The sequence below is a fragment of the Gopherus flavomarginatus genome, chromosome 14, assembly GCF_025201925.1.
Source record: "Gopherus flavomarginatus isolate rGopFla2 chromosome 14, rGopFla2.mat.asm, whole genome shotgun sequence".
In the NCBI taxonomy this organism is placed as follows: Eukaryota; Metazoa; Chordata; order Testudines; family Testudinidae; genus Gopherus; species Gopherus flavomarginatus.
Genome location: NC_066630.1, coordinates 30,877,432 through 30,903,551, shown reverse-complemented (window position 1 = coordinate 30,903,551; position 26,120 = coordinate 30,877,432). Strand labels below are relative to the sequence as shown.

The 26,120-nt window shown below is 39.0% G+C and overlaps 1 protein-coding gene across 4 annotated transcripts in view; it reads right to left on the bottom strand.

Moving 5' to 3' along the window:
* Positions 1 to 26,120, bottom strand: part of FTO (FTO alpha-ketoglutarate dependent dioxygenase) — a 342,599-nt gene that overhangs the window by 109,483 nt on the left and 206,996 nt on the right. The window contains exon 9 of one of the 4 annotated variants that reach the window (XM_050922554.1): positions 22,665 to 22,738. The exons of 2 other annotated variants lie outside the window; for them this stretch is intronic. In XM_050922554.1, the coding sequence (XP_050778511.1) occupies positions 22,665 to 22,738 (74 nt within the window). Of the gene's footprint in view, positions 1 to 22,664; positions 22,739 to 26,120 lie in introns of those variants that run through there. One more of the 4 variants, XM_050922555.1, reaches the window with a different exon arrangement.

The window sequence follows — 26,120 nt, the reverse complement described above, 5'->3', positions numbered from 1 at the left end:
CACTCATATTGACACTTCCTCATATTGACTAGTACACTATAGATTAGAGTTTATTTGAGCAATGTAAATATATTAGCTCAAAGCTTAGATAAAACATTCCTAAGTTTGTATAGCCAAGCTTTTGCTGCCCCAAGCTTTTTCTGGTCCCAACAGTCACATTTTGAGGTACAAATGGCCTGTTTAAGATATTGCCTTTAACTAACTGATTTGTCTCTGTAGAAACTTAGAAGGAGGTTTCAGGCCTCTTAGAAAATGTGGGTCTTGATAAGCAAAGCAAACACCACATATTACAGTTATGGCAACCGTCACACTCTCAAGCGTGAAAGAAGATTTTGGCCATTTCTTCCCCCTCCCTCCATTCCCGGTATTAAATGATGACCCCGAGTGTGCATTTTCCATTTGCAGGTAACAGGAGTATGAGGTAACATGTCCATGCTCTGGTTTGTTTAAATCATAATAAAAAGTTAATTTTAAAAGAAGTCTTCCTTAATGCTACAAACATAAAAATAACTGCAGCCTGTCCAAGTTTAACATAGCGGATTCTGTTTCCAGCTATAATAAATACAAAGCTCCAGTACTCCTCCTAAGTTATTACAAGCTTAATCTAATAATCACAAAGAAACTATTATTATACTATTAGAAAAACATCTGTCAACTGTGTTTATAGTTTTTAAGAAACTATGAGATAATGAGATGCTATGCTTTGTGCTCAGACAATTGCCCTGTAGATTATGTCTATGTCCTACAAATCCTGCCATTATTGAAGCACAAAGCACAGCTTTATTTTTTATCAGTCTTATAAAACATCAACCAGATTTTCATTGAGAAATAATGCTTTTTGGGGAGAAACACTTTCTTATGTGACATCATAACATTCCACACATAAAACAGAGATGGAAGTTTATGGTAACATGATGCACATTTTAAAAGCAGGAGTTGACTATTTCAGGGGCCTCATAGGAGAGCTAGGCAGAGTGAGAGACAGAAACGAACAATTTAAAATAACCTGCGATTTTGTTATAAATTGTTGTGCTGCTTTTCCTAAATCCTTTAATAAAAATAGCAATTGTATTTCATGTTAGCAGTTATCTGCAAAAAAAATCACTCTTAATTGCTCTTATGGCTTTGTGTTTTAGTTTAGCCTGGTTCACATTTTATTACATAAGACTAATGGGGCATAGGCTCCCAGTGGAGGTTATTTTAGACCTTGGTCCCGCCAGCAATAAAAAGAGTATAAAAATTGTTAAAGAGGAAAAATAAAAATTAAAAACTATAGCTATGCTTTCAGATTTACAGTTATCATAAAATGAGTCATAAACTTTTGCTTTCATTCCAAAGCTTGTGTTAAGAACATGCTGAATCTCTTGCTATTTTAACGGCATACGTTCACACGTAAAACTCTTTGGTTTTCTTCGTTTTATGTAGCGTCTTGATTAGCTATCTGTAACTTCTTTTAATTTATTACTATTTTATTAAATATCTGAGCTGATCAGAGTGCAGAGGTGATAAGACAAAGAACACATTATGCAGTAATAATAACTTAATGGAGTTTCTTGTTAATGAGGTAATAACATGCAGCCTTCAGCCTCCTGCCTCCAAGTTTATTTGGCCAGAGCTACTGTTATTATTACCTTATTAACAGGAAGAACCCTCAAGTTGTCATTAACTATGGGAATCTGAAGATCTACTGGGTTCACTTGTCAAGCTACTCAAGGAATCCAATCTTAAATCAGGACTGAGATCTTGTCCAATATCACAAGCTTAGCGGTATCAAGCCCACTTAGTATATGGACAGATGACATTTGACTTTGGTTTCTGGAGCAAGCAACTGGTGTTGGAGACTCAAAGAGAGGCACTGAGGAAGGGCTTGTCTTCACTACGGGGGTAAGTTGACCTAAGTTACACTACTCTAGCTACATGAATAATGTAGCTGGAGTTGATGTAGCCTAGCTCGACTTACCATGGTGTTTTCACTGAGCTGAGTCAATGGGAGACGCTTAATCTTCTAAGGGAACCAGAATACCAGGGTGGATTGGCGAGCACTCTGCCATCGATTTAGTGGGTTTTCACTAGACCCACTAAATCTATCCCTGCTGCATCGATTGCAGCAGTGTCGATCTCCCGGTAGTGAAGAGACGGGGGGTTGTTCTGCTAGAGGTAACATCCTTTGGATGAGATGTAAGGCTGATGCCCTGATAATCTGTAGCATCTAATACCTTGAAATACTTTTTGCACCAGTAGCGGTACTGGCCCTGGGATCCTTGCAAAGTTCCAGCTTGTCCATTGCATTCTGCCTACAAATGTCCCCTCTGCAGTTCAAGTTGAACACTATTCTTCTTCACTGCCTGCCTTAACTGTTGTGCAAAGAATGCACAACTAATTAACTAATATGTCCGAGAAGCCCATTTTATTGCAAGTCTCTGATAGTTGGTGTTTTTCTGAAATCCCCAGCTCTTGAAGTCATGTTATGATATGAAAATCTCAGTCTACATTTTAAAAAAGTAAATGCACACAGCTGCCGAGAAAAGCTCGGAAAAGTGACCTAAGTGTAAGACTCAAAAACCAGAAGTCAAATAAAAAGAATCACTATTTTTTTAAATAAAACTCATGATTTTAAGTGTAAACTCACTCATGATTTCTGAACATCTGGGGCTGACAATACTGTTTGTATGCTGTAAACTGCTATCAGACTTCCATTCACATTAGTAGTTGGGCCTTATCTCCAATCAGCCAGCACAAGTCTGCAGGTCCAAAAGGTTGCAGAAATTACACATTACTGCTGCCATGCTAGGCAATATAGAAGAGTGAGGAAACAAAACTCCGCAACTGAATTTTGTGCCCTCAGATCAGTTACACATGGAAGCATACAGAATGGATCTACCAAAGGCCATTAAGTGCTTGATCAGTCAAATGAAAGATTCCCATTTACTCCAGTGGGCTTTGGATCAGGGCAGTGACAACAGCTGTGGCCAGTAGAATCAAAACCCTTTGTATGTAGACTGTGTCTGCTAGTTCCTCTGTATCACGTTTTAGTGTCCACAGCTCAGCTAGATGGACACCTTACCCCGATACATCATGCTGAGACTAAAAACTTTTATTCTCCAGTTCTATGACGTCCACTTGCATTTTCCTACAACCAGAGCCTGCATCCTGGTGCTTTGCACTATTTTTCAGGATGAGGATTCATAGAGCTTTGAGATCCTTCAGGATGAAAGCAGCCACAAAAATGTGCATCATCTGAATTAGTTTTGTGCGATTATTGTGATTACCTAACTAGATTGCTCTATTTGCTACTGCATCAGAATTAATCTGAACCAATATTCTTCAAGTCAGAAACATTCTCATCTGGTGGGTGTATGTACAGTGAATGCTCTGTAAAGGAAGACATTTCATTATGTATGACAACGGGCAATTTGACTAACTTTCAAAATGGTGTACATGCATATATGTATTAGAAATCCATAAAAAGATCAGATACAACAGTATTCTAGAAGACTAACAGCCAGCATGTTACTTTATTTTTAATTCCCCACCACCCTCTGATGCTGCAAACTGTTTTAAATAGAAACATCTTGAGCTGGTTTACATTAGTCCCCAGCAGGCACATTTGTAAAGATAAAAAGAACAAGGATGTTTTCCCTTCCTCCATATTGTGGTAGTTATTTGGGGCATGGGGAGGGTGAGGGGGAGAAGAGAGGGAAGATGTTGGAGAGGGGATGGAATGTTTAGCTCAGCACTAAAGCCTGATTTTGTAAAAAAGAGAACAAGAACAGTCAAGCAAAATAACTATGTTCCTACACTTGGGCTTAAATTTCCATGCCAAGTTGTCTTTTAAACTCCTGCTTCTCAAAGTTTTCCTTCTCCTAATCCTACTTGCTAAAAAAATTGTTTTGTTTTTTCATCCTACACCTTCTGGCAGCAAGTGGTATGTAAACATTCAGTAGCTCATCTGAACCCTATTTTATAAACTGAAATTGTTTTGTTCTAAGTGTTTGACTTACTTTAACTAAATCTGAGGATTTACCTACTGAAGCTCGAGCAGTTCCCTTTCAACTCTGAATGAGGGAAGAATTATGAGACTGGAGTTATTCAATGAGAGCTATCTGTCCTGGCACTTAATCAAAGGGATTAGGATTTGGAAAGAAAAGCCTACAGGTGATCCTCCAGGAAGCATACCAAGCAGTTATCAAAAACATACAAGTTCAAAGCAGCTCAATTTTCATATGTTACAAGTATTTGGATGAAGCCCCAGGCTTGTTTCTAGGTAAAGAACTGTGTTAAAGCTGTTTGTACTTGCATACTTAATAGACAAGGGAATGAAATAGCACATGGTGAAGCAGTACTAGGTCCATCTAACTCTGATGTAACACAATAAATCAATCTTGTTCTGTCGGTGAAACATGATCTGATACTATGTCCAAGTTTCACAGGCTCTTTCCTGACTTTGGCAGCTATAACAGATACTCATTTACCTCATCAACAAAGAGAGCTGTCATAACACAAATGCAAAGATGTTACATGCTACATAAGCATTTTAATAACTGTGATTAATCGTGTAGCTGGGTTCTTTTCCCCCTCGCCCTACCACACCATCCTAAAACATGTCTAACAGCTTTAGTTATAACACAAAAGTTAAAAGAAAAATGCCAAAAATGTGTTAAAATGTAAAGGGTGTGGCTTAACTGATCAAAAGCAACAAAAATCCAAGTTAAGGCTGAAACCTTAACCCACCTCAATGCACCACAGTGACTTTATTTACCACAAGTGTTGCAATACCTAAGCACAAAAGGACAAGTTATGGACAATATGCACTATGTTCCATTCTGTTGCCAAGAGCGGAAGGGAGCAATTGAGCAATAACTGGAAAAATTATATTGAAATGGGAAACAGTTTGGAAGGCAAAGTAGGTAAGATTTATGCTTGCCATCACCATTTAGCATAAATAGCTTTATCGACCAACTCTGCAAGCCATTCTGTGGGCAGGGGTAGGAAGTAGCCACTGTATACAGCATGCTTCTACCTAAAGCCAGTGTAAATCATATGGCCAGTTGCAATGTAACTTAGTACTGAGTTATCCTTAATATAATTTGCCAACCTATTATGTGACTACCATGAGAGAGGTCACAGAGAACTAACACACACTGATAAGCAGTGGTAGCACAGAAACGGAGTCATGCTTCCAGTGCCAAGCGTGTAGCTTTGTGCTACACACAGATGGTTAAGATCCAAAGATTTTAAAAATACATAGCGACCAATCTTATTCTAACACAAGAGCTACAGGCCAATCAATCTGCCTCTGCTGCATGAGGGGAGCATGCCATGGATCTCCACAAATGGAAAAGCACTGGATCATTCAAGGTGTGTGTGCACGCATTTCTGTGCAGGAAGATCAGGCTACAACCCAGTGTCTCAGCTTTCAATCCCTTCCTTACATTATTTTAATAAACTTTTCTGTATGTCACTCTCTGCATTATAATGTTGATTATTTAAAAAAGAAGATAAAAGAAAAATGTCTCATTGGATTACATGGGAATTGCTTCAATAGGTCTTAATGACTCTCAAGGAGTCACCGTATTATAAACTCCTGAAACACAAACTTTGTATAGCAGGGCTGCCAGGCACCACTGTAATGAGAAACAATCCCATAAAACTGACCTTTTGTGGCCTCCTCTTGCCCTTGCATTAAGTGGAGAATTCAAACAATCTTCAGGGGCAAACCTTGTAGTCTTCACTCAGTCAAAACTCCCAATGAAGGGCAGCAAGATTTGGCCCTAAACTATTTAATAACGAAATAATGGGGGAAAACTCAAATTTAGATTCTGCCCCTGCAGCTCCATGAGATGGGCACAACCATGTGCCTGTATGCAGCCTCATTTACCACATGCAGCTGCAGGATTGCAAAAGAAAGAAATACAAGAAAAAGCTTCCTTTAAAATTATTCTCTGAATAGGCAGAGAGTTGAACACTGACATGCACAGAAACAATAGCAAGTTATTAAAGTATTCACTTGTTCCATGTAGAAGAAATTATGTGAGTATACATTCAAAATAAATGAAATAAATAAATGAGTTGCCTTATCTTACTAATGCAGGTTTCAGAGTATTATTTACCAGTATGAAGTGCAGTGTAATATATTATTGAATAAACATCTTAACTGTTAGCATTTTTAGGCCGTTGTTAATTTGTTCCAAACAGATAAACTGGATATTCCAGAGACAGATAAATGGATCTGTCCTACAAGATACCGAGCGTCTTCAGGGAGCTGCCAAGCGACCATAGCCCCATTGTGCTTGGCATTGTATCCACACATAGTAAGACACAGTCCTAAAGCGCTTACAGTCTAAACAGAAAAGTCAGATGAAGGATGGAAGAAATGGAATATTATCCTGGTTGTACAGATGAAGAACTGATTCACACAGAGATTTAGTGATTCCCCAAGGTCACAGAGGAAGTCTGTGACAGAGCGAGGAACTGAACACAGAGCTTCTGTGTCCCTGTCCATGACATAAAATGCAAGAACTTCCTTCCTCATCTCCTTTAAAGCTAGTTGAGGGCAGTCAGTATCTTTTAACATCAGGACAATAGACAGAAAATTTTCCATTTTTAGTAATTCAACTCACTAACAGCCAAATATTATTGTCATTTACACTGGTATAAATCCAGAGGGACTCTATAGACTTCAGTGGAATTCCAGAGAATAGTATTTAGATCATAAAGAGAAGAGTTATTAACGATGATGAGTTTTGTAATTAATAATAACTAATTTCAATGACGTGCCTCTGGATTTACACTAGTGTAGCTGAGAGCAACTAACTGTGCAACTAAATGATATACCAATCCTCTTATTTTAGCTTTTCACTTTGTCTCCCCCCTAAATATAGAGTGTTGTTACCATCACAACATACATTCTGTGTATACTAATTTTGTGTTAAAAAAAAAGATGTATCGTATGATTGGTACAATTTTGTTTTCGTATATTTTTGCCAAAAAGAAAATATGGCTTTAATAGAAGTATACATCTGCGTGGTATTACATGCATGTAAAACAGATGCAAGCTAATTACATTTTCATTTAAATTGCTAAATAGCTACTTAAGTAAAAAGCTAAAATAACATACAAACAACAGTTACTATAATAACAAGTGTACTTAGAATTAAATGAAAAGGATCAAAGCTATGGCATACAAAATTTGAGCTGGTCTTTGAAAAAGATACAGTGATATTACAACGCTGTATTGATTTACTCAGTAATTTAATGTCTCTACAGCTCAGCCAGAAGACACATCTCAGTTTAGCAAAGACACATGGAGGAAAATCCATAAAGTTCATATGAAGACTTTGAGTTTCATGAAGATTAGATACACTGTAGTAGAGATTATGCAGCAAAATCCCAAATTGGAAATTAGAATAGCAATGCAATACAATCAGCTTGATTATAGTTTTAGGTAGGCCTCTCTGAGCTAGAATCAGGACTCAAGTCCTAAGAGTTAAATCAGAGCACAGATTTTTTTTTTTATTTTTATCAAAGGAGTCCAGTCCTTAAAAGAGTACCATATTCATTTCCACCTTTCACTACGCAAATGATGTATGTCCAGTAAATCTAAATTTTATGGGTCTAATCCAAAACGCACTGAGCTCAATGGAAAGATTCCCTATTGACTTCATTGTGCTTTGTCTCATTCTCTTAGTTTGAAAGAAAAAAACCTGCTAACAAACATTGAGATTAAATTTACCACACAGGGCTAAGATATCAAAGGCTGGACATGGTCACAAACACAAATACACACAGCCATGACATGGCCAAAACCTTGCATTTGGATGCAGACTGGGCAACTGCACACGCAGTTGGGAATCTGAGAGCACAATGACAAGTTGGCCCGTGCAGATTCAAGGTTTTGCGATCACAAAAATACATGATTCTTTTCAAAGGGAAATGAAGGCATTTGGTGAAATCTTGCATTCATTTTTTAAAATTTCATGAATGTCACTTTAACTCTGGTTAGAATGAGGGCTGTCAACTAATCACAGTTAACTCACATGATTAACTAAAAAAAAATCATGATTAAAAAAATTAATCGCAATTAATTGCAGTTTTAATCACACTATTAAACAATAGAATACCAACTGAAATTCATTAAATATTTTGGATGTTTTGCTACATTTTCATATATATTGTATTCTGTGTTGTAATTGAAATCAAACTGTATATTATTTATTACAAATATTTGCACTGTAAAAATGATAAACAAAAGAAATAGCATTTTTCAATTCACTTCATAAAAATACTGCAGTGCAATCTCCTCGTCATAAAAATGCAACTTACAAATGTAGATTTTTGTGTGTGACATAACTGCACTAAAAAAAAACCAATGTAAAACTACAAGTCCACTCAGTCCTATTTCTTGTTCAGCCAATCGCTAAGACAAACTTTTGTAGCCGGCATTGCTAGGTATTTACATGCCAGATATGCTAAATATTCATATTCCCCTTCATGCTTCGGCCACCATTCCAAAGGATATACTTCCATGCTGATGACGCTCATTAAAAAAATAATGCATTAATTAAATTTGTGACTGAACTCCTTCATTGTATGTCCCCTGCTATGTTTTACCAGCATTCTGCCATATATTTCATGTTACTGCAGTCTCGGGTGATGATGCAGCACACGTTGTTCATTTTAAGAACACTTTCACTGCACATCTGACAAAACGCAAAGAAGGTACCAATGTGAGATTTCTAAACATAGCTACAGCACTCAACCCAAGGTTTAAGAATCTGAAGTACCTTCCAAATTTAAGAGGAATGAGGTATGGAGTATGCTTTCAGAAGTTTTAAAAAAGCAACACTTCGATGTGGAAACTCAGATCCTGAACCACCAAAAAAGAAAACCAACCTTCTGCTGGTGACATCTGACTCTGATAATGAAAATGAGCATGCCTTGGTCTGCACTGCTTTGGATTGTTATTGAGCAGAACCCATCATCAGCATGGACGCATGTTCCCTGAAATGGTGGTTGAAGCATGAAGGGACATATGAATCTTTAGCGCATCTGGCACATAAATATCTTGTGATGCCAGCTACAACAGTGCCATGAGAATGCCTGTTCTCCTTTCAGGTGATATTGTAAATGAGAAGCAGAAAAGCATTATCTCCTGCAATTGTAAACAAACTTGTTTGTCTGAGCAATTGGGTTAACAAGAAATAGGACTGAGTGGACTTGCAGGCTCTAAAATTTTATATTGTTTTATTTTTGAATGCAGGTTTTTTTGTACATAATTACATTTATAAGTCAACTTTCATGGTAAAGAGATTGCATACAGTACATGTATAAGGTGAACTGAAAAAATACTATTTCTTTTGGGGGGGTTTCAGTGCAAATACTTGTAATAAAAAATAAATATAAAATGAGCACTGTACACTTTGTATTCTGTGTTGTAATTGAAATCAATATATTTGAAAACGTATAAAACATCCAAAATATTTAAATAAATGGTATACTATTATTTTTTAATCATGTGATTAATCGCTATTAATTTTTTTAATCGCTTGACAGCCCTAGTTACAATATAGCTTTAAGAAAAGAGTAACAGGAATCTTCAATCTTCTGTGAATCCTCCTGATTACTTTGCCCAAACACTTTTCTAGAACTGTTTGTTTGCTCACTCTTCTCTCGTATTTGTCTTTTGTTTACTTTTCTTTTTAAGTCACTGGTTGCTCTTATGGAAGGTGGAGAGAAGATGCTGAAATCTATAACCAGTATTATGAAGCAACTGATTTTGAATCTAAAGCCTAACTTAACTATACATTCTCCATTACTGATCTCTAAATTAAACTTTATGCTTGTTAGTTAGTTACATTATTCATAAAATGTTGGAGGAGATTCATACAGCATGAGTTGGATGAAAGTTCTGATTAGATAAGATAGTTAGATCTTCTGCTTCAAGACTAATGAATATTGAAAAGAAAGTTTTTATTTGGACTATAATACATCTGACCATGAAAAAGATTATTTGTCAACTTCTTAGCAAAAATAAACTAAATATGATAATTGATCTCATTGTAGATAATAATGTATCTACAAGAATAAGAGTATACATTTTTAATTTTCTGTCATTAAAATTGAAGATACAAAAGAATTCTTGACCAGAAAAGACTATACAAGTACACACAAGGCCACACAATTTCTTGATCTCTTTAGTATTCATACCCTTCAAAAATGAAAAGGGTAAAAATTTCCATCTTTCAGATAAGACAAGACAAGATAGGTACTTGCGATCATTAAAAATCCATAGAATTTTCTAAAAAAGAGGCCAATTTTTATCCCACCGTCGTAGCCAAGTTTCTATTCCGGTAATTAGAGTTTGCCTACCTAAATTCTCACAGGAGTTTCAATGGATAGTCTTGGAGTATTTTTATTTCCATCCTAAAAAGTTGTGCAGGGAGGCTGTGTGCTATTAAGCATTTGCTAGGTTTCACACAAGAGGTGACTACATTTTTGCTCTGGGAATTATGTGGGGTGTTCCTAAAGCACTTCAGGATGAAAGGCATTCTGGGTAAATACATTGCTTAGTTGAAGTCAATGGCAAAATTCCCACTGTACCTTGTGAGTGCAATATTATTTCATATCTGAATAGAAATGCATTGTGTGTAGCAGCACGCAAATGAGCGCACAAGCATCCCACCTCATTTAGAATTGCCATCTCCAGTGCTGACACCGCACCAAACTTAAGATATCCAGCATGTTGTTCCAGTTCATTGTAATCAAGGTTGGAGAGACTAACTGAAAGAGTGTGCTGTGCAGGTGTGTGCAATGGACAATGTGCAGGAAAGATTCCGTCATGTGCATGTGTGGGCATGTGTTGAACCCCTTCATACCTGCAGAAATACTTGAGTTTGTCCCCTATGTTTCTGTTTCATTGGTAAGTTTTCTGCATGACTCTTTACAACATTTGCTCAGCTGATCAGAATGGCTTTGTAAGAACTTGTGAAAGCTTATGAGTTTGTAGCAATTATTTTTATACTACAAAAGGGTTATAACAGTTATTGAATAATTGTTCAGAATACTACTGAAGCAAACATTCAGATTCAACTGCCACCTCTAATACCTAGAGGCCATTCGTTAGCGGCATTAGTTCATTAACTAAACTTCACACTCTTTGGAAAGGTTTCAGAGAAGCAGCCGTCTTAGTCCGTATCCGCAAAAAGAACAGGAGTACTTGTGGCACCTTAGAGACTAATAAATTTATTTGAGCATAAGTTTTTGTGGGCTACAGCCTACTTCATCAGATGCATGTAGTGGAAAATACAGTAGGAAGATATATATATATATATATATATATATATATATATATATATATATATACACACACACACACAGAGAACATGAAACAATGGGTGTTACCATACACACTATAAGGAGAGTGATCAGTTAAGGTGAGCTATTACCAGCAGGAGAGAAAAAGAACTTTTTGTAGTGGTAATGAAAATGGCCCATTTCCAGTAATTGACAAGGAAATGTAAGGAACTGTAGGTGGTGGGGGCGGGGGAATAAGCATGGGGAAATAGTTTTATGCTCAAATAAATTTGTTAGTCTCTAAGGTACCACAAGTACTCCTACTCTGCAAACACATCAACGAAAGAGTGGACACCCCATAGTTACTCCACTCAAAATGAAGGAAGAAAAAGGACAATGGAATCAACTATTTACTTATGCCTCTTCCATCCAGAATCCCAGATTGGGGGAGTGAGCAGGGGCAAAGGTAGAAGATGTTCAACAAAAAAGAAACTAAAAATACCAAACAAAAGGTCAGAGTAACAATATTCCTGCTTTGCCTGAGGACTTAACCTCTCTAAGAGGTGATTATGCAATCAGTGATTAAACCATATTTTACATAGCTAAAGCTTGGGGTTGTCTTTTTTTTTCTCTTAAGTTCTCTTATCATGAGCTTCTAGTGTTTGCCCCTAAACCATTTTGGTTTCTTGTACAAACATACATACAAACATACAATCTATCTATCTATACACACACACACACACACACACACACAGAGGAAAAAATTGTTATATATTTATAAATATTTTTAAAAGCAATCCTGCCCCTCCTTTGTAAAAAGCTCACTTTTCAATGGAATCATTTTGCTGATACTACAGCAATACATCAGAATGACAGCTACAAGTCTCCAGGTTTCAGTCTGGGAGAATCCTCCCTGATAAGCTGCACCCCTTGCTCTTTTCTTACGTCTCTTAGAATTTTAATCTTGAACAACACCACAGCAAATTCCAACAAATGGCAGAGTTGAACATGCGGTTTATCTATCACCAGTACTGATAGCAACAGGAGGAGCTAAGTGAAGAACTGAAGCTACAGAAGTTGTTCAATCCTCCTGTTGCCACACACATATAATGTTTAAACTGGAAACCTTGTGACTTCTAATTGATAAGGATCAATCCTCTGAGATTCTAAGCAATCTCAGCTCTGACTTAAGTCAACAGCAATGGAGGATGCTCAATACCTCGTTGCAGTCAGAATAAGGCCCACAACGAACAGGATATTATTTGCAAACAAATGGAGAAAAAATTCCTTTTATGGACTCCATTGTCTATATTCTTTTTCTGTACATTATTGCAGTTTAGCCCTTTGTTGCTTTTACCTACCACCAGTCTAGAAACCACTCAAAGAGCTAATCTAGCTAGACAATTTTTACATGGGTGCACAAAGTACATCTAGATTCTTGCCTAAAAAAAACAAATGTGTGTCAAAATTAATGGCCAGGCAACCAAAACCACAGGCCTACTTTGGGGTTTGTAAGGAACCTCAGGATGCATTCTAACACAGTTAGGCACAATGACTCTGAGTTTGCGGTGCACAAAGAGAAGCAGCCCATTGCAGTACTCATTACAAAGTAGCATAATACAACACCTCCACTATCTAGTGTGTGTATCTGTGCTAGATTCAGATGGCTCTGAATCTTCTCAGCTCTCTTTTTAGCCTGCCTAGAGCACACAGAGGTTCTAGCTGATGGTAGTCAGAAGACTGCAGGGACTGCAAATGTCCCTGGCTCCTGTGAACAGCACTTGGTTCCTCTGTCCCCTTTGCACATCCTTGCTAAGACCAGACACAATATGGTCCCCCAAGTGTTTTGTTAAATATTTTGGCGGTAAAGAGACAATGACCAACTGGAGAAAAGATGCATTTGCCTTAAGATGAGCAAAGCCGTAGCAATGCTTTCATTGAGGAAATTATCTTCATTAAAAGTAACATGACTTAACTTGTCAGTCAGATGCTATTCTGGTGGTCTCCTCTGTGCGGTCCGGATAGAATAAATCAACTTTTTAAAAACTTACATCTTCCCCAATATAGCAAAGCCCTGTTACACTATTTACAGAAATCTTGTGATCTTTAGAAATAAAAAGGAGCTCTGTATGTTTCTTTTCAACTGGCAAAAGTAACAGAGTAGTTATTTTATCATGAAAGGTTCAGTGTTTGTAGTGATATACATTAAAAAAACAACACTTCTAAAAGATGAACAAGTCTCTGACCCTGTTTTGAAGGACCAACACACTCTGGTGTTTGCATTTTAAAATATTTATTTCCTTCATAAAATATCTATGTGTGGATCTGAGTCCCTCTGGAGCAAATATTCTTATTTTCAAGTTAGTAGAAATCCTGAAGTAACATGATGCTGCAATGTAAAAGTACATTTTACACTTTCCATACTTGAAACTGTTCTGTCTTCTTACCAGTTTCTAACTTCAGAAACAGATGCATAAAACAGAGTGCACATGTGTATATGTAAAAAATTGTAGTGCCTTTCCTTATATTAATCTCTAGTGCATTCCATTCTAATTTTTCTCAATCTAGAATATTATTACAGGAAAAAGACACTTATTTATTGAAGAAGTCATTTTATTTTTCATCTATATTTGCTCCCTTTTCAGATGAGGGTGTCCTTTCCTCACAAAATGGATCCTATCACCACTGAAGGCAGAGGCTCTGGAAAGAAGCCTGCTAATCAAAGATTTGTGGAGAGCCATCAGAGTGTGGTTGCTATTTTTCCTAGATTATCTGCCACACCTAGGATCAATCCAACTTGGCAGGGTAAATCACTAGCTACCAAGAAAAACACCCCAGCTTCTGACACAAGTTGTCTTCCATAAGACAGGTCCTACCTCCAGCTTCAAGGACAAGGCTAGTCTTCTTCAAGAAACCTGTTAGTGGTAACTGGGTCAGCAGATTCCAGTATCAAGCCCCTTTGACCATATTCCCTCTGGGCTACTAACTTTACTCACCTCTTCCCTTCTCCTCTCTCCTCCTCAACCTTTTGCTTGCTATAGCAAGCTCCTCTTAAGGCGGAAGCATGCCCTGGTCTCTCCCATCCTTGGAAAACCTCTCTGAAACCTCAACTTCCTCTTTAACTACTGCTGCAACTCCCTTCACCTTTCCGCCCACTGAACATTTACAAATGTTGCTTCGAGCTCCTCCCCTCAAATTCCTTTCTGGATATACTCAATCTGGCTTCTGCCTTCTCCATTGCCCCGAAATTGCTTTCAGCAAAGTTTCTAATCTTATTTCCCTAGCCAAATCCCAGGTCTGTATTCCATTCCCATCCTCTTCCACCTCTCTTTCAACACTGTTGATCACACATTCATTAAATCTTAAATCCCTTGGCTTTCATGTCTCTGAAACCACATCAGTGATCACTCTTTCAATGTTTGTTTCAGAGGGTCCTCCTCCTCCCTTGACCAACAGGGATCTCTCCTTAGTCCATTCTTCTTTTCTGTTAATATCTTTTCTCTAAGTGATCCTATCTATTCACACAGCTTTAACTACCAACTTTATACCAACAATTCACAGCTCTTTTTCTCCATTCCTGACCTAGTTGTCATCCACTCAAGCCCAGACCTCAACTCCCTCCCCCACCCGACATCACTTCTTGGATGTCTTGCCATCAATGTATGACCAAACTGCACTCTTCCTTGGGCCCCCTCCAATTCTTCCCTTCTCTGTCACTGTACAATGGGCTTGGTGACTTGGAAGACTATCCCAAGGTACATGACCAAGTTTCCATTAATAGAGTGTATCCTCTATCAACATATTTGGAATTATATATATGCAGTTAGTAGTGGCCAGAATGTTTCTAAAGAAACAGAGAGGAATGCATTTGCTATTTTTCAATTTTATACTATTTTATGGAGCATAATGGAGCTAGAGATATTCCACCTCCAGTTCCCTTCCCTCCACTTATATTCTATATAATTGTAGTGGGTTCATAATTTAGTATTATCTTAATGGTTTGATTAGGTACTATGGTTAACTTGATAGTAATTTTCTGCTTAAAAAGATACCCCATATTATGTCCCCATAGTTGAGGTGTAGTAAAATCAATATACTTTGAATGTATAAAATAGTGATTACATCCAACAAGATAATATCCTGAAAAAAAGAGCCAGAACCCTGCGCCAGAAAAAATGTAGAAGGAACAGAAAACTCCATGAGCTGAAAGTCACTGAGTTTCCGTCAGACAGGAGAATGTGGAAATGTGGTTTGCTTCTAACAGAAAAGGCAAGGACCTTACTTTCCCGTAACCTGAAGATGCCCTGAGAACAGCAGAGACATCCTCTGGATCTTGGGGCAGCAGACTCTGGTGTAGTGTCCAAACACTGTCCTCTAGGACAGGGATTCTCAACCTTTTTCCTTCTGAGAACCCCTCAACATGCTATAAAAACTCCAAGGCCCACCTGTGTCACAACCACTGTTTTTCTGCATATAAAAGCCAGGACTGGCATTAGGGGTCGCAAGCAGGACAATTGCCTGGGGCCTCAGACCACAGGGGCCCCCTGTGAAGCTACAATGCTCAGACTTCAGCTTCAGCCCCAGGTGACAGGGCTCAGAGCCCTGGTCTTCTGCCCCATGCAGTGGGACGTCAGCTTTCTGTCCTGAGCCTCGGCGAGTCTAATGCTGGCCTTGTTTGGCAGACCCCCTGAAACCTGCTCATGGCCCCCCAGGAGGCCCTGGACCACTGGTTGAACACCTCTCCATGTAAAAGGCTAAAAGAAATTTGATTTTAGTAACTGGCAGTTAGAAAGAGCCCAGCACTTTCAAAGAAATAATATGGAGAGAACAGAAGACACAAAATGGAAAGAATGGCATAGAGAACTCCTGGGACCCTTAAAGTTTTATGAGAATAGCCCCAGCAAAAGATCTCTGAACATGTAAATGTCAATTAATTGAAGCAATTGAACCTATCTGTATAAATTTGTTATGCTTAACAATTAAAATCTGTTTAAATGTTAATGATCTAAATTTTAAAGTGTGCCCCCCATTAACTGCAAAGAAACCTTCTGCAGTTTAATCAATATTATCCGGGGGGAAACACAAAGTAACAAGGCCAGTGTTAAACATATGATATGAAATGCTACTGGATAGTAGGAATTCTTGGGGAAGTTTTCTATAAACAGTTAAATATGATTCCACATTCTGTTATGCATATTGTGTGATTTTAAGAAGAAAGGAACTGACATTTCCGCATGCAACTTGGGAAGATTATTTCATCACAAAGGATTGGTGAAGTATATGCTAACCAACAACTGTATATTAGAAGTCTAACTTGCAACTCTAAGAAGCTGTAGAATGACATTTAAAATAATCCATTTATCACTATCTCTTGTACACAAAATGTCAGTGACAACCTCGTAGCATTTCAGAATTGCTAGGTAGTGATTGTCTTTGAAAATGAACCTGCAGTGTAATATCAGTTGAGGGTTGCTATATCCTTCAGCTGTGTTTTATTTGTGAGTTACTCATATTTTTGCATAATTTTTAACATGGTCATTTAAAACAACAAGCCTCATCTGTCAACATACACCTTTTTATTTGCTGAAAGATGAATTCTCTGCATGTTCATTTGTGTTCTAACCAAGAAATTAATTTGCCAGTTACTCACTCTCAGAATTAGGCAAATGGTTTTTACACTGTCTTTTAACTTACATTCTTTGTCTAACTACGATTTTTTTTTATGAGCTCTCTTAATAACAGGGACCATATCCTGGCTTGTGTCCCTCCTGATCTTGGTGCAGCTTGAAAGAGAAGGGAAAAAGGTAGCTATGAACCCATCTTTATGCTACTCCTGAACATGAGGCTGATCTCAGAGCTGTTCTACTTTTGTGCCCAAGTGGCACTTACAGCAGGTGGGGGTCACCAACGACATAAAGACAGAGTTAGAGGAAGAGTGGCACAGGTTTCACTGTGTCACCTTTACATCACCGGATCACTCCACCATGCAGAGGAAATCCTCAGGTGGCCATCCTTGGATTTATGGCTACTCTGTCCTACCAGAGAATTCCTTAGGAACTGGCCCAGCCTTTAACTTTGACTGAACCACAGCTCCAATAACCATTTTCTATCCTACCCCTGGAATAATTTCTCAATCTACTTTAATGTGTGAAATTTCAGAGAACACTGTTCACACTTACCGCAATCAATTTGGACAGAGCAAACAAAAAACACCTAAGAATGTAACCGACTTGCAGATTTTCTTACTTTAAAAAAGCAAACTAAATCACTATAAGGAATCTCCATTAATTAAAAAAGATATTTATAAGGGATAACTCGCTGACCTGAGGCTGTGGTAGCCGTGACTTGAGCTTCTGCACAGGAGACATAGCTTTGTGAGCTATCGTGAGTCCATCAGCTCCAAGGGATTGAAATAAAATGTGTGTCACTATGCTTATGACGCTTGTATCCTGAATACTGTGAGAGAATTCTGCATACTCTCTTTCCATGGACCATACACATGATATTCAGAAGGGACGTACCAGCCTCCTGCTTACTGGAATTAAGATCCCAGTTTATTGCTTCCAAATGTTTTCCACAACTGATACTATTCTGAGACATTTGTGGAGTTCCTCTGACATCAGAATCTGGCCTAGCAATCAGAATATAGATCTTAGTTTTCCTTCATGGCACGTGGATGAACTCTGATATGGTTCACCTTCTGTATTTTGTTTTCATATCACACAAGATTAAGAGAGGAAAGAAGATGTATGAAGATGGCAAGCATCTAATAACAGATTAAAATAATAATTATTATTAAATTGTTTATGATGGTACCCACAACTTTCTAGGGACTTTCTGGAGGCACACAGAGAATGCCCACTGCCTGAGTGAACAGCTTATAAGCTACAAGTCAGCCAGGCAAGAGAAGGATGCAATATAAAAAAAGAAAATCCTGAGACATCCTGACAGAAAACAGCATAAAAACCAGTGGTATTTAAAGGTGATTGAATTACTAAGTGTGACCATGGGCCAGAGGTACCACTACCGGGGCGGCTCCAGGCACCAGCACACCAAGTGGGACTGGCAGACCTCCCGCAGGCATGTCGCCGAATCCGCGTTACCAGCGGACCTCCCGCAGGCATGTCGCCAAATCCGCGTTACCAGCGGACCTCCCACAGACATGCTGCTGAAACCACATTACCAGCGGACCTCACGCAGGCATGCTGCTGAAACCACATTACCAGCGGACCTCACGCAGGCATGCTGCTGAAGCCTGTCTCACTGCCGTGATTGGGGCAGCGAAATAGAGAGAGCCACCCCTGACCACTACAACCACAAAGGCACACTCCTTCTTCTTCTTAATGCCACTCTGCTAATGAGAAATCCTCATTTACAAGATTCTACTAAAACCCCTCCGGACACAGGAACAAGAACAGGAATAAAATTCTTTATTGCCTGGCTCATGTAAATGTGCTGTTATAGAACATGTGTAGTTTGTGTTTGGAATGGAACTCCTCAAATAAGTATAACCTTGAGATGCTCACTAAATGGAAGGAGTGTTGGGGGTATAATGGACATTAAAGATATAGGGTTAGATGAAAAGTGCAGCATTGCTCAAGAACAAGTGCATGCTGGGAGGAGGTAGTTAGGAAGGTGGAGGTAGAGAAAATTGTATTACAAAGGGTTGAAACCTGCAGTCCTTTCTTAGGCAACACTCCCAAATGGGGATTTGCCTCAAATAAATTAACTACTGTACATCAAAAACCTATATCCTCTGTTCTACCATCAGTGTCTGAAATGATGGTATATCCCTGTTTGGGTTACTAAACCATCGACTAAACTCCCCACATGTACCAAAGATTTTGAATTAATAAGAAATCACATTTAGGTTAGGCAATACTTACAGGCACGTACAGAACCCAGAAATTATTAAGGCTGGAAAGAATCTTTATTCTACATAAAGGACAAATGCTGTCCTTTAATTAACAACATTTATCTCTGGGACAAGAACATCAGGTATATAATATAGGAGATTCTTTTAATATAAAGGACAGATGGCAACTTCACCCTTGGGACTGACTTAGACTGACCCAGAAAAAAACCCCACCATAATTTTAAAAAGCTTTGAGAATCCCCCAAGGATTGCTAGTCTGGTTACAAGGAAGCCTGACTACCCCATTTGCAAAGCAAACGATACAGCATTTCAATAATGTTTAGAAGTTTTCAAGACTAAAATGTACAAAATTAGTTTAAACAATATGCTCTCTTATCTCCAATGTAAGACTGATTGTCCTTTCTTACACAATATTATTTTATTAACATAATTTCTGATGGTGTAACATTTAAGTGCAACATGGCAGGTACTATAGCATACTAAGGATATAGTTTACTTGTTATGTTTTGTTTTTAAATGTGGTGCAATAGTTTTACAACTACCAAAGCTCGAGTGAAATTTATAACCTTTAAATGAACATTTCTACCTATCCGAATGCATAGGTACATGTCTGTGTGTTGGATTCCAAGTGCACGTTTTATACTTCTCTAACTAGGTGTTAATATCATAAACAGTGGATCAACACTTCTTGTCTGAGTGTTAATATCTGTCAATGTCCCGCTGAGTAAAATAATGATAAAGCCAGCAGCAAACAGTATTCTAGACTCTTTATTTCAATAGTTAGCCCTTCTAGCTTTATGCCACAATTTAGTAAAAGCAGTTCATTAACAGAATTATCAGGAAAGGCTCATTAGTTCATAACTATTATTCATTTTAATGTTAATTTTCTTATGAACAGAGACTTGAAATCTAATGTGAATCCAAAGGAATGTGATACTGCTTTAAAAAAACTGGGATAGTTTCTGATTTCACTTTCCTCATAAATCTGGGATAATGCTAAAGTCAATGTTATTAGTCTGGATTTATACTTGTGTAAAGATGATCAGAATCTGGTCCACTGACCTTTGTGCATCTCTGAAATTAGTGCTTTAGGCCACAAATGACACTTTTTTATCTCTTTGAGTTTTCTTTACATTATACTGATGTAATGTACAAGTTGGAAAATGATGTTTTATAATGCTTTCTTAAGCTTGCTTCTGTAGAAAATGAAATATTTTACGCAGGATTTTTTTTCCTCCTGCAATTCAGTCTAAAGTTTCAGAAGAGCAGTATTTTGTATTGCACGAAGTGAACTTTAAATAATTAAGCCACTCAACTCCATCCCTAAATAAAAAAAATATATAGACCAAGCATAACTATCAATACAGGATTTTCTCCTCTCTAAATTAATCCAATTATTCAAATGTCAGTTATAACTGTCAGAGAGTGGTTTCTTGGGCTTGACCAAACCGTTAAAAATTAAAACTGTTTTACTTCATTTAGTCTCTCTGCCTCTTTAATGTAAAATCCATGGTCTTGACAAAAAGTTGTGGGATTTGACACCCAGTGCAACACAACCCTATTTCTGTCATACATGCATAATTCACTTTGGAAATTTGCACTTGCTTTAAAATATTACTAAAATATACATGTAACATATGCTAATTTAGCCGCATTGGCTTGTATGCTCCAGTCACTAGGTTATATGTAAACTTTGCCAAGTGCATACACTGTACATAAAGGGATTATAAATGAAAGAAAAGATCACTGTCCCTAGCATTCACTCTTCAGCCTTGGCCAAACTGACAGCCCCAAATCCCAGCAACATCTAACATGCCTTTCCTGTGGAGAAGACAGCCTGTTCTCAGAGTCTTAATTACATCCCAGCTGACTGCCCAGTGTTGCCAAAATCAGGCAACAAACAATGCGCCTTCACTCGCAATATGGTCTGCTAAACAGACTCCCAGTCACACAGAAAGAAACTTTCACAACAAGGAGAAATAAAGGGACAAGCAGGAGAGCGAGGGAGAGGGCAAACAGCAATCACGAAGATGAAAAAAAATCTCTTCCCAGACTCCTCAGGGAACAGCAAGCAGCAGAATGTAACAAACAAGGCTATCCCTTGCTCACAACCAATTCACAGCCCAAGGTGCCTCACGCCAAGGACTGCTGTTCTCCAAGATGGGCCACAGTAACTAAGACTCAATAGATTAATGATTGTTAAGGAAGGCTATCCAACCCCACACTGCTCAGGCCATTATAATTACAGAAGAACAGCATGCCACATTCTGCAATTGCAAATGGTATCATATGTTTTCCTGGCTGGTTTGCTGGAGGAGCTTTATTTGCACAGACATGAGATACAAGAGCTTTAAATTTAAAGTAAAATAAAACAGGCCTTTGAATATGAAAACTAGTAGCAACACAGGTGTTTTCTGGATAACAATAGCATGAAAAGTACATTTAGTTATGATTCAGCCTCATAAGATCAAAGCCTTACTTAAAGAGATTCCTCTCCTCTGCTCGCTACTTGATGCAGATGGTTATACTTATTAATATATATAAAATATAGAACAAATTATGCTTCTCCAGTTATAACAAACCATATTAATAGAAGTGATATGAAGGACATTAATTTACGATAATGGGACTTTTTTTTTTAGGATCTGTGAAATGAAATGTCACTCTTAATAAGATATTGTCCTTGAATGCTAGAGGGATGCAGAAATTAATTATTACTAATTCAGAGAACTGGTGTTACTGTTGAAATTATGTTCAATCAGCAAACTCTATAAGAGCTAAGAGAATTATATCAAAAGAAGGACTTGTAATTCTTTTATTGTTATAAACTCATCCTATACGAGTTGTCATACATAAATATACTAAAATCCTTCTCAACCATTCTTGTTAGAAATCACATGTTAATAATTGCTTACGCCACAATGATTCTTATAATAGGATAACATAAATATTTTTTTAAAATTACCGTAGTACATATTTACTTGACAGAGATACATTCATTTTAAACTAGTACCCATTCTAAAATATGTATTCACCAGATGGACCATAGCAATATGATGTCAGCTACATGCTACCTGTACTAATACATATATATTCCCACAATTTAAAGAATACTCTTTTAAAGAAAGCATGCTATTCTTTCCATTTAATCTTTAAAAATTTACATACTGGACCAATTCTACTCCCTTGGGAATCAACAGTATTTTAATGGGAGCAGGACCAAACCAGTCTCTTCTAAATAGTTCTAACTCTCAACACATAGCGCCACAAAACTCGCTGGTGATTCATTTATTTAGCTTCCTTGCTGTCTTTTGGTTAAATCTTTGCTTCAGGAGCCCTTCTTTGCCAATATTCTTTTCTTTGCACTAGGAAATATTTAGGCTGAATTCATTTTTTGATGTTTTTAATAATTATGCTGTTAAATGTTTTGAGACAGACTGCGGCTGCCTCTACAAAGATGGACAAAAGAAGAGCAGGATACAAGAAGCTTACCAACCTTGGGTATGCCTTTCATTTTCAGAGACTGACCATAATCTCAGTCCCTGACATCTCTTCAGTGCACTAGATACCCTGAAAAAAAACAGGGAGGAAGCAAGGTCATAGCTCTTCCTCCTTTTCCCCTGGCTCCCCACTGACCAGCAGAGTTGGCCAGCCACACAGGGAGATTGTATGCTAGGGACCTAGCAGCAGCCATACTCCCCTGTATGCCTGAGAGCTTCACTGAGCAATGCTTCCTGTTGCCCCCACTGGGGAATGTGACTCTGCAGTACCCCCAGAGTGTAGCTGTTGCTAAAAGCAAATAATTATAATTTTTATGTGCCCCTAGAAAACAAAAGGGAAGCCTTTCTGTGTGCTCTTCTCACATTGTGGGCAACATACAGTCATTTAGACCTATGTCTACACTAGGTATAGCTATACTGGCAAACCCAGCTAGTACAGCTTATATGGGCAAAAGTTTCTGCTGGTATAGTTTATTTTATACCAATTCCCCAAACAAAATAAGCTATACAATCAAAAAGACTTTTTTTGCCAGTATAATAGGGTGACCAGACATCCCAATAAAATCGGGACTGTCCTGATTTTGAGGATCTTGCCCCGCATTCCGCCCAGAGTATGGTCGGGATGCCATTTTCCCAACATTTTGTTCCTGGTCTTTGGTGGCAATTCGGCAGAGAGTCCTTCAGTCGCGGACAGTCTTCGGTGGTATTTCAGCAACGGGTGCTTCTGTCTTTGGTGGCAAGGTTTATTACCCGCCACTGAAATACCGCCGAAGACCATCCGTGACTGAAGGGCTCTCCGCCGAATTGCCACCGAACTCCCTGGATGGGTGAGTGGAAAAAAGAAAAAAAAAACGCTCCCCCTGCGGCGGTCCTGATATTTTCCCCTTAACATCTGGTCACCCTACAGTATAATGCTGTCTACACTGGGACTTCAGTTGGCATAATTATCTTGGTTAAGGGTATGGGTTTTTCACAAGCTGGGAAAGCTTTTGAGTGTCAACCAGACCTAAAGGCACAATGGGCAGAATACACTGCAATGCACAAATCAGCACTTAATCAGTATAATGTGAATTTAAGGAACTAAAGGCTGATGTGTGAATCCAAATGCAAAGCTGGATGCCCTAACCTTACATATCCAAAATTGAGCCCTATTTTTTTTTCAAAATTGCGGAGATTTAAGATACCGGATATAATACCCCTTACACTCTTTTGCTTAAAGTGTTTTGTTTTTTTTTAAATCAGGATATGTAATATTCTGAAAACTGTTAAATTCTCTCACTACCCCAGATTGGTTTCAAATTTTCCAAGGTAAATAGCAAAGACAACCTTTAACTGTTTTAGGACTGGACATGATTTTAGCAGGTCAGAAGAATCCCCCTGGGAACAAGCTGCTATTGAGGCACAGAACTGTGCATCATCCATTAGTCCACTAATCACATTGTTAACTCCTGCCCATATCAGCTTTATGGAGCAGTGTGGGGTTCATTTCTCCAGGTGCCACGCAATGTTCGTTTTTCTGCAAGGTCTCATAATGGCAGTTAGAGACGCAGGCATGGAGCACACTTTTGACTGGGTTTCTCAGCTTGTAAAACCAGCCTGCGATTGGCACCATTTGTAGAAATGGTTTGCTCAGACACATGAAATAAGGATCTTGTTACTGAAACTAAGGGGAAATATTCAGTCATCCAAACACAAAGGTGTAGGTGTCAAAGTCAAATACCTCTTTGGGAGAAACAGTGTGGTAAGAACTTTATAACAACATAGGCATATACGTGAGGAAATAAATATTCATCAATAAATATTTGATTTAGCTGGGGATTGGTCCTGCTTTGAGCAGGAGGTTGGACTAAATGACCTCCTGACAGGGCCGGCTCTAGCAATTTCGCCACCCCAAGCACGGCGGCACGCCGCGGGGGGCGCTCTGCCGCTCGCCAGTCCCGCGGCTCCAGTGGATCTCCCGCAGGCGTTTCTGCGGAGGGTCCGATGGTCCCACGGCTCTGGTGGAGCTGCTGCAGGCGTGTCTGCGGGAGGTCCACCGGAGCGGCGGGACCAGCGGACCGTCCGCAGCCATGCCTGCGGCAGCTCCACCGGAGCCGCCTGCTGCCCTCCCAGCAACTGGCAGAGTGCCCCCTGCGGCATGCCGCCCCAAGCCCGCACTTGGCACGCTGTGGCCTAGAGCCGGCCCTGCCTCCTGAGGTCCCTTCCAACACTGATATTCTATGATTTATGACTGGCAAACAGGTGCTCTTACTATTCCATACTTAGACATTATTAGCGTTTCTTTGTTTCAGCCTATTACTTACCTTCGAATGGCTGATTCATTAGTTTTTGTGCCTATGGATATTTAGATGACAATTTATTTAGACTTATAAATGAATATATCTCTTTATTCTTCCCATACCAGGTGATTGCTGTCATTAATCTCCAAGGGCTCAAGCCTGCAGACATTTACTCAAGTAAGTAATTTTACTCAAGTAAAGTAGGCCAGTTGAAGTTCTGGCTGCTTTGTCTTCCTTTTGCGGAGTAAAATTCTTAGTGGGCAATACTGATTTTGTATCAGTTAGATGGAAAAAACACAGGCATCACTTTTCTGCATAAATTACACAAGTATGAGGCTACATCCCATAAAATTTACTACACTGTTGATCCCTCGTGTATCTAGCATAGTAGCAAAACACATCTCTGATGCAGCCCCTTGTACCAGGTACATCACCAACATTCCACTGAAATATCATCACTTCAGCAAACACAACACTACTCCTGGGGAATTCTGTGCCCCTGCTGAGGTGCAGAATTCATACCTTCTGCAGATTTCTTGTCTCCCCTGCATAGGGTGACCAGATGTTTCAATTTTATAGGGACAGTCCTGATTTTTGGGTCTTTTTCTTATATAGGATCCTATTACTCCACCCCCTGTCCCGATTTTTCACACTTGCTGTCTGGTCACCCTACACCTGCAGAAAAATGGAGAAGCAAAAAATCTGTGAGGACAAATGCCCCTTCCATGGCAGCCCAGGCATGTCTGCTGGGAGCAGCCAACAGCAGAGGGCAGATCACTGTGGGCAGTGGGGGGTGGGGGCGGAGGATGGGCGTGCATGCGTGGAGAGATGTTAAGGGGGTGGGGCTGGGCCCATGCCTGCATGTGAATAAGGCCACGTCCAGACTACCCGCCGTATCGGCGGGTTAAAATCGATTGCTCGGGGATCGATATATCGCGTCTAATCTAGACGCGATATATCGATCCCCGAGCGCGCTTATATCGATTCCGGAACTCCATCAACCCCAACGGAGTTCCAGAATCGACATGGAGAGCCGTGAACATCGATCCCGCGCGGTGTGGACGGGTGAGTAATCCGATCTTAGATATTCGACTTCAGCTACGTTATTCACGTAGCTGAAGTTGCGTATCTAAGATCGATTTCCCCCCCCTAGTGTGGACCAGCCCTCAGTGA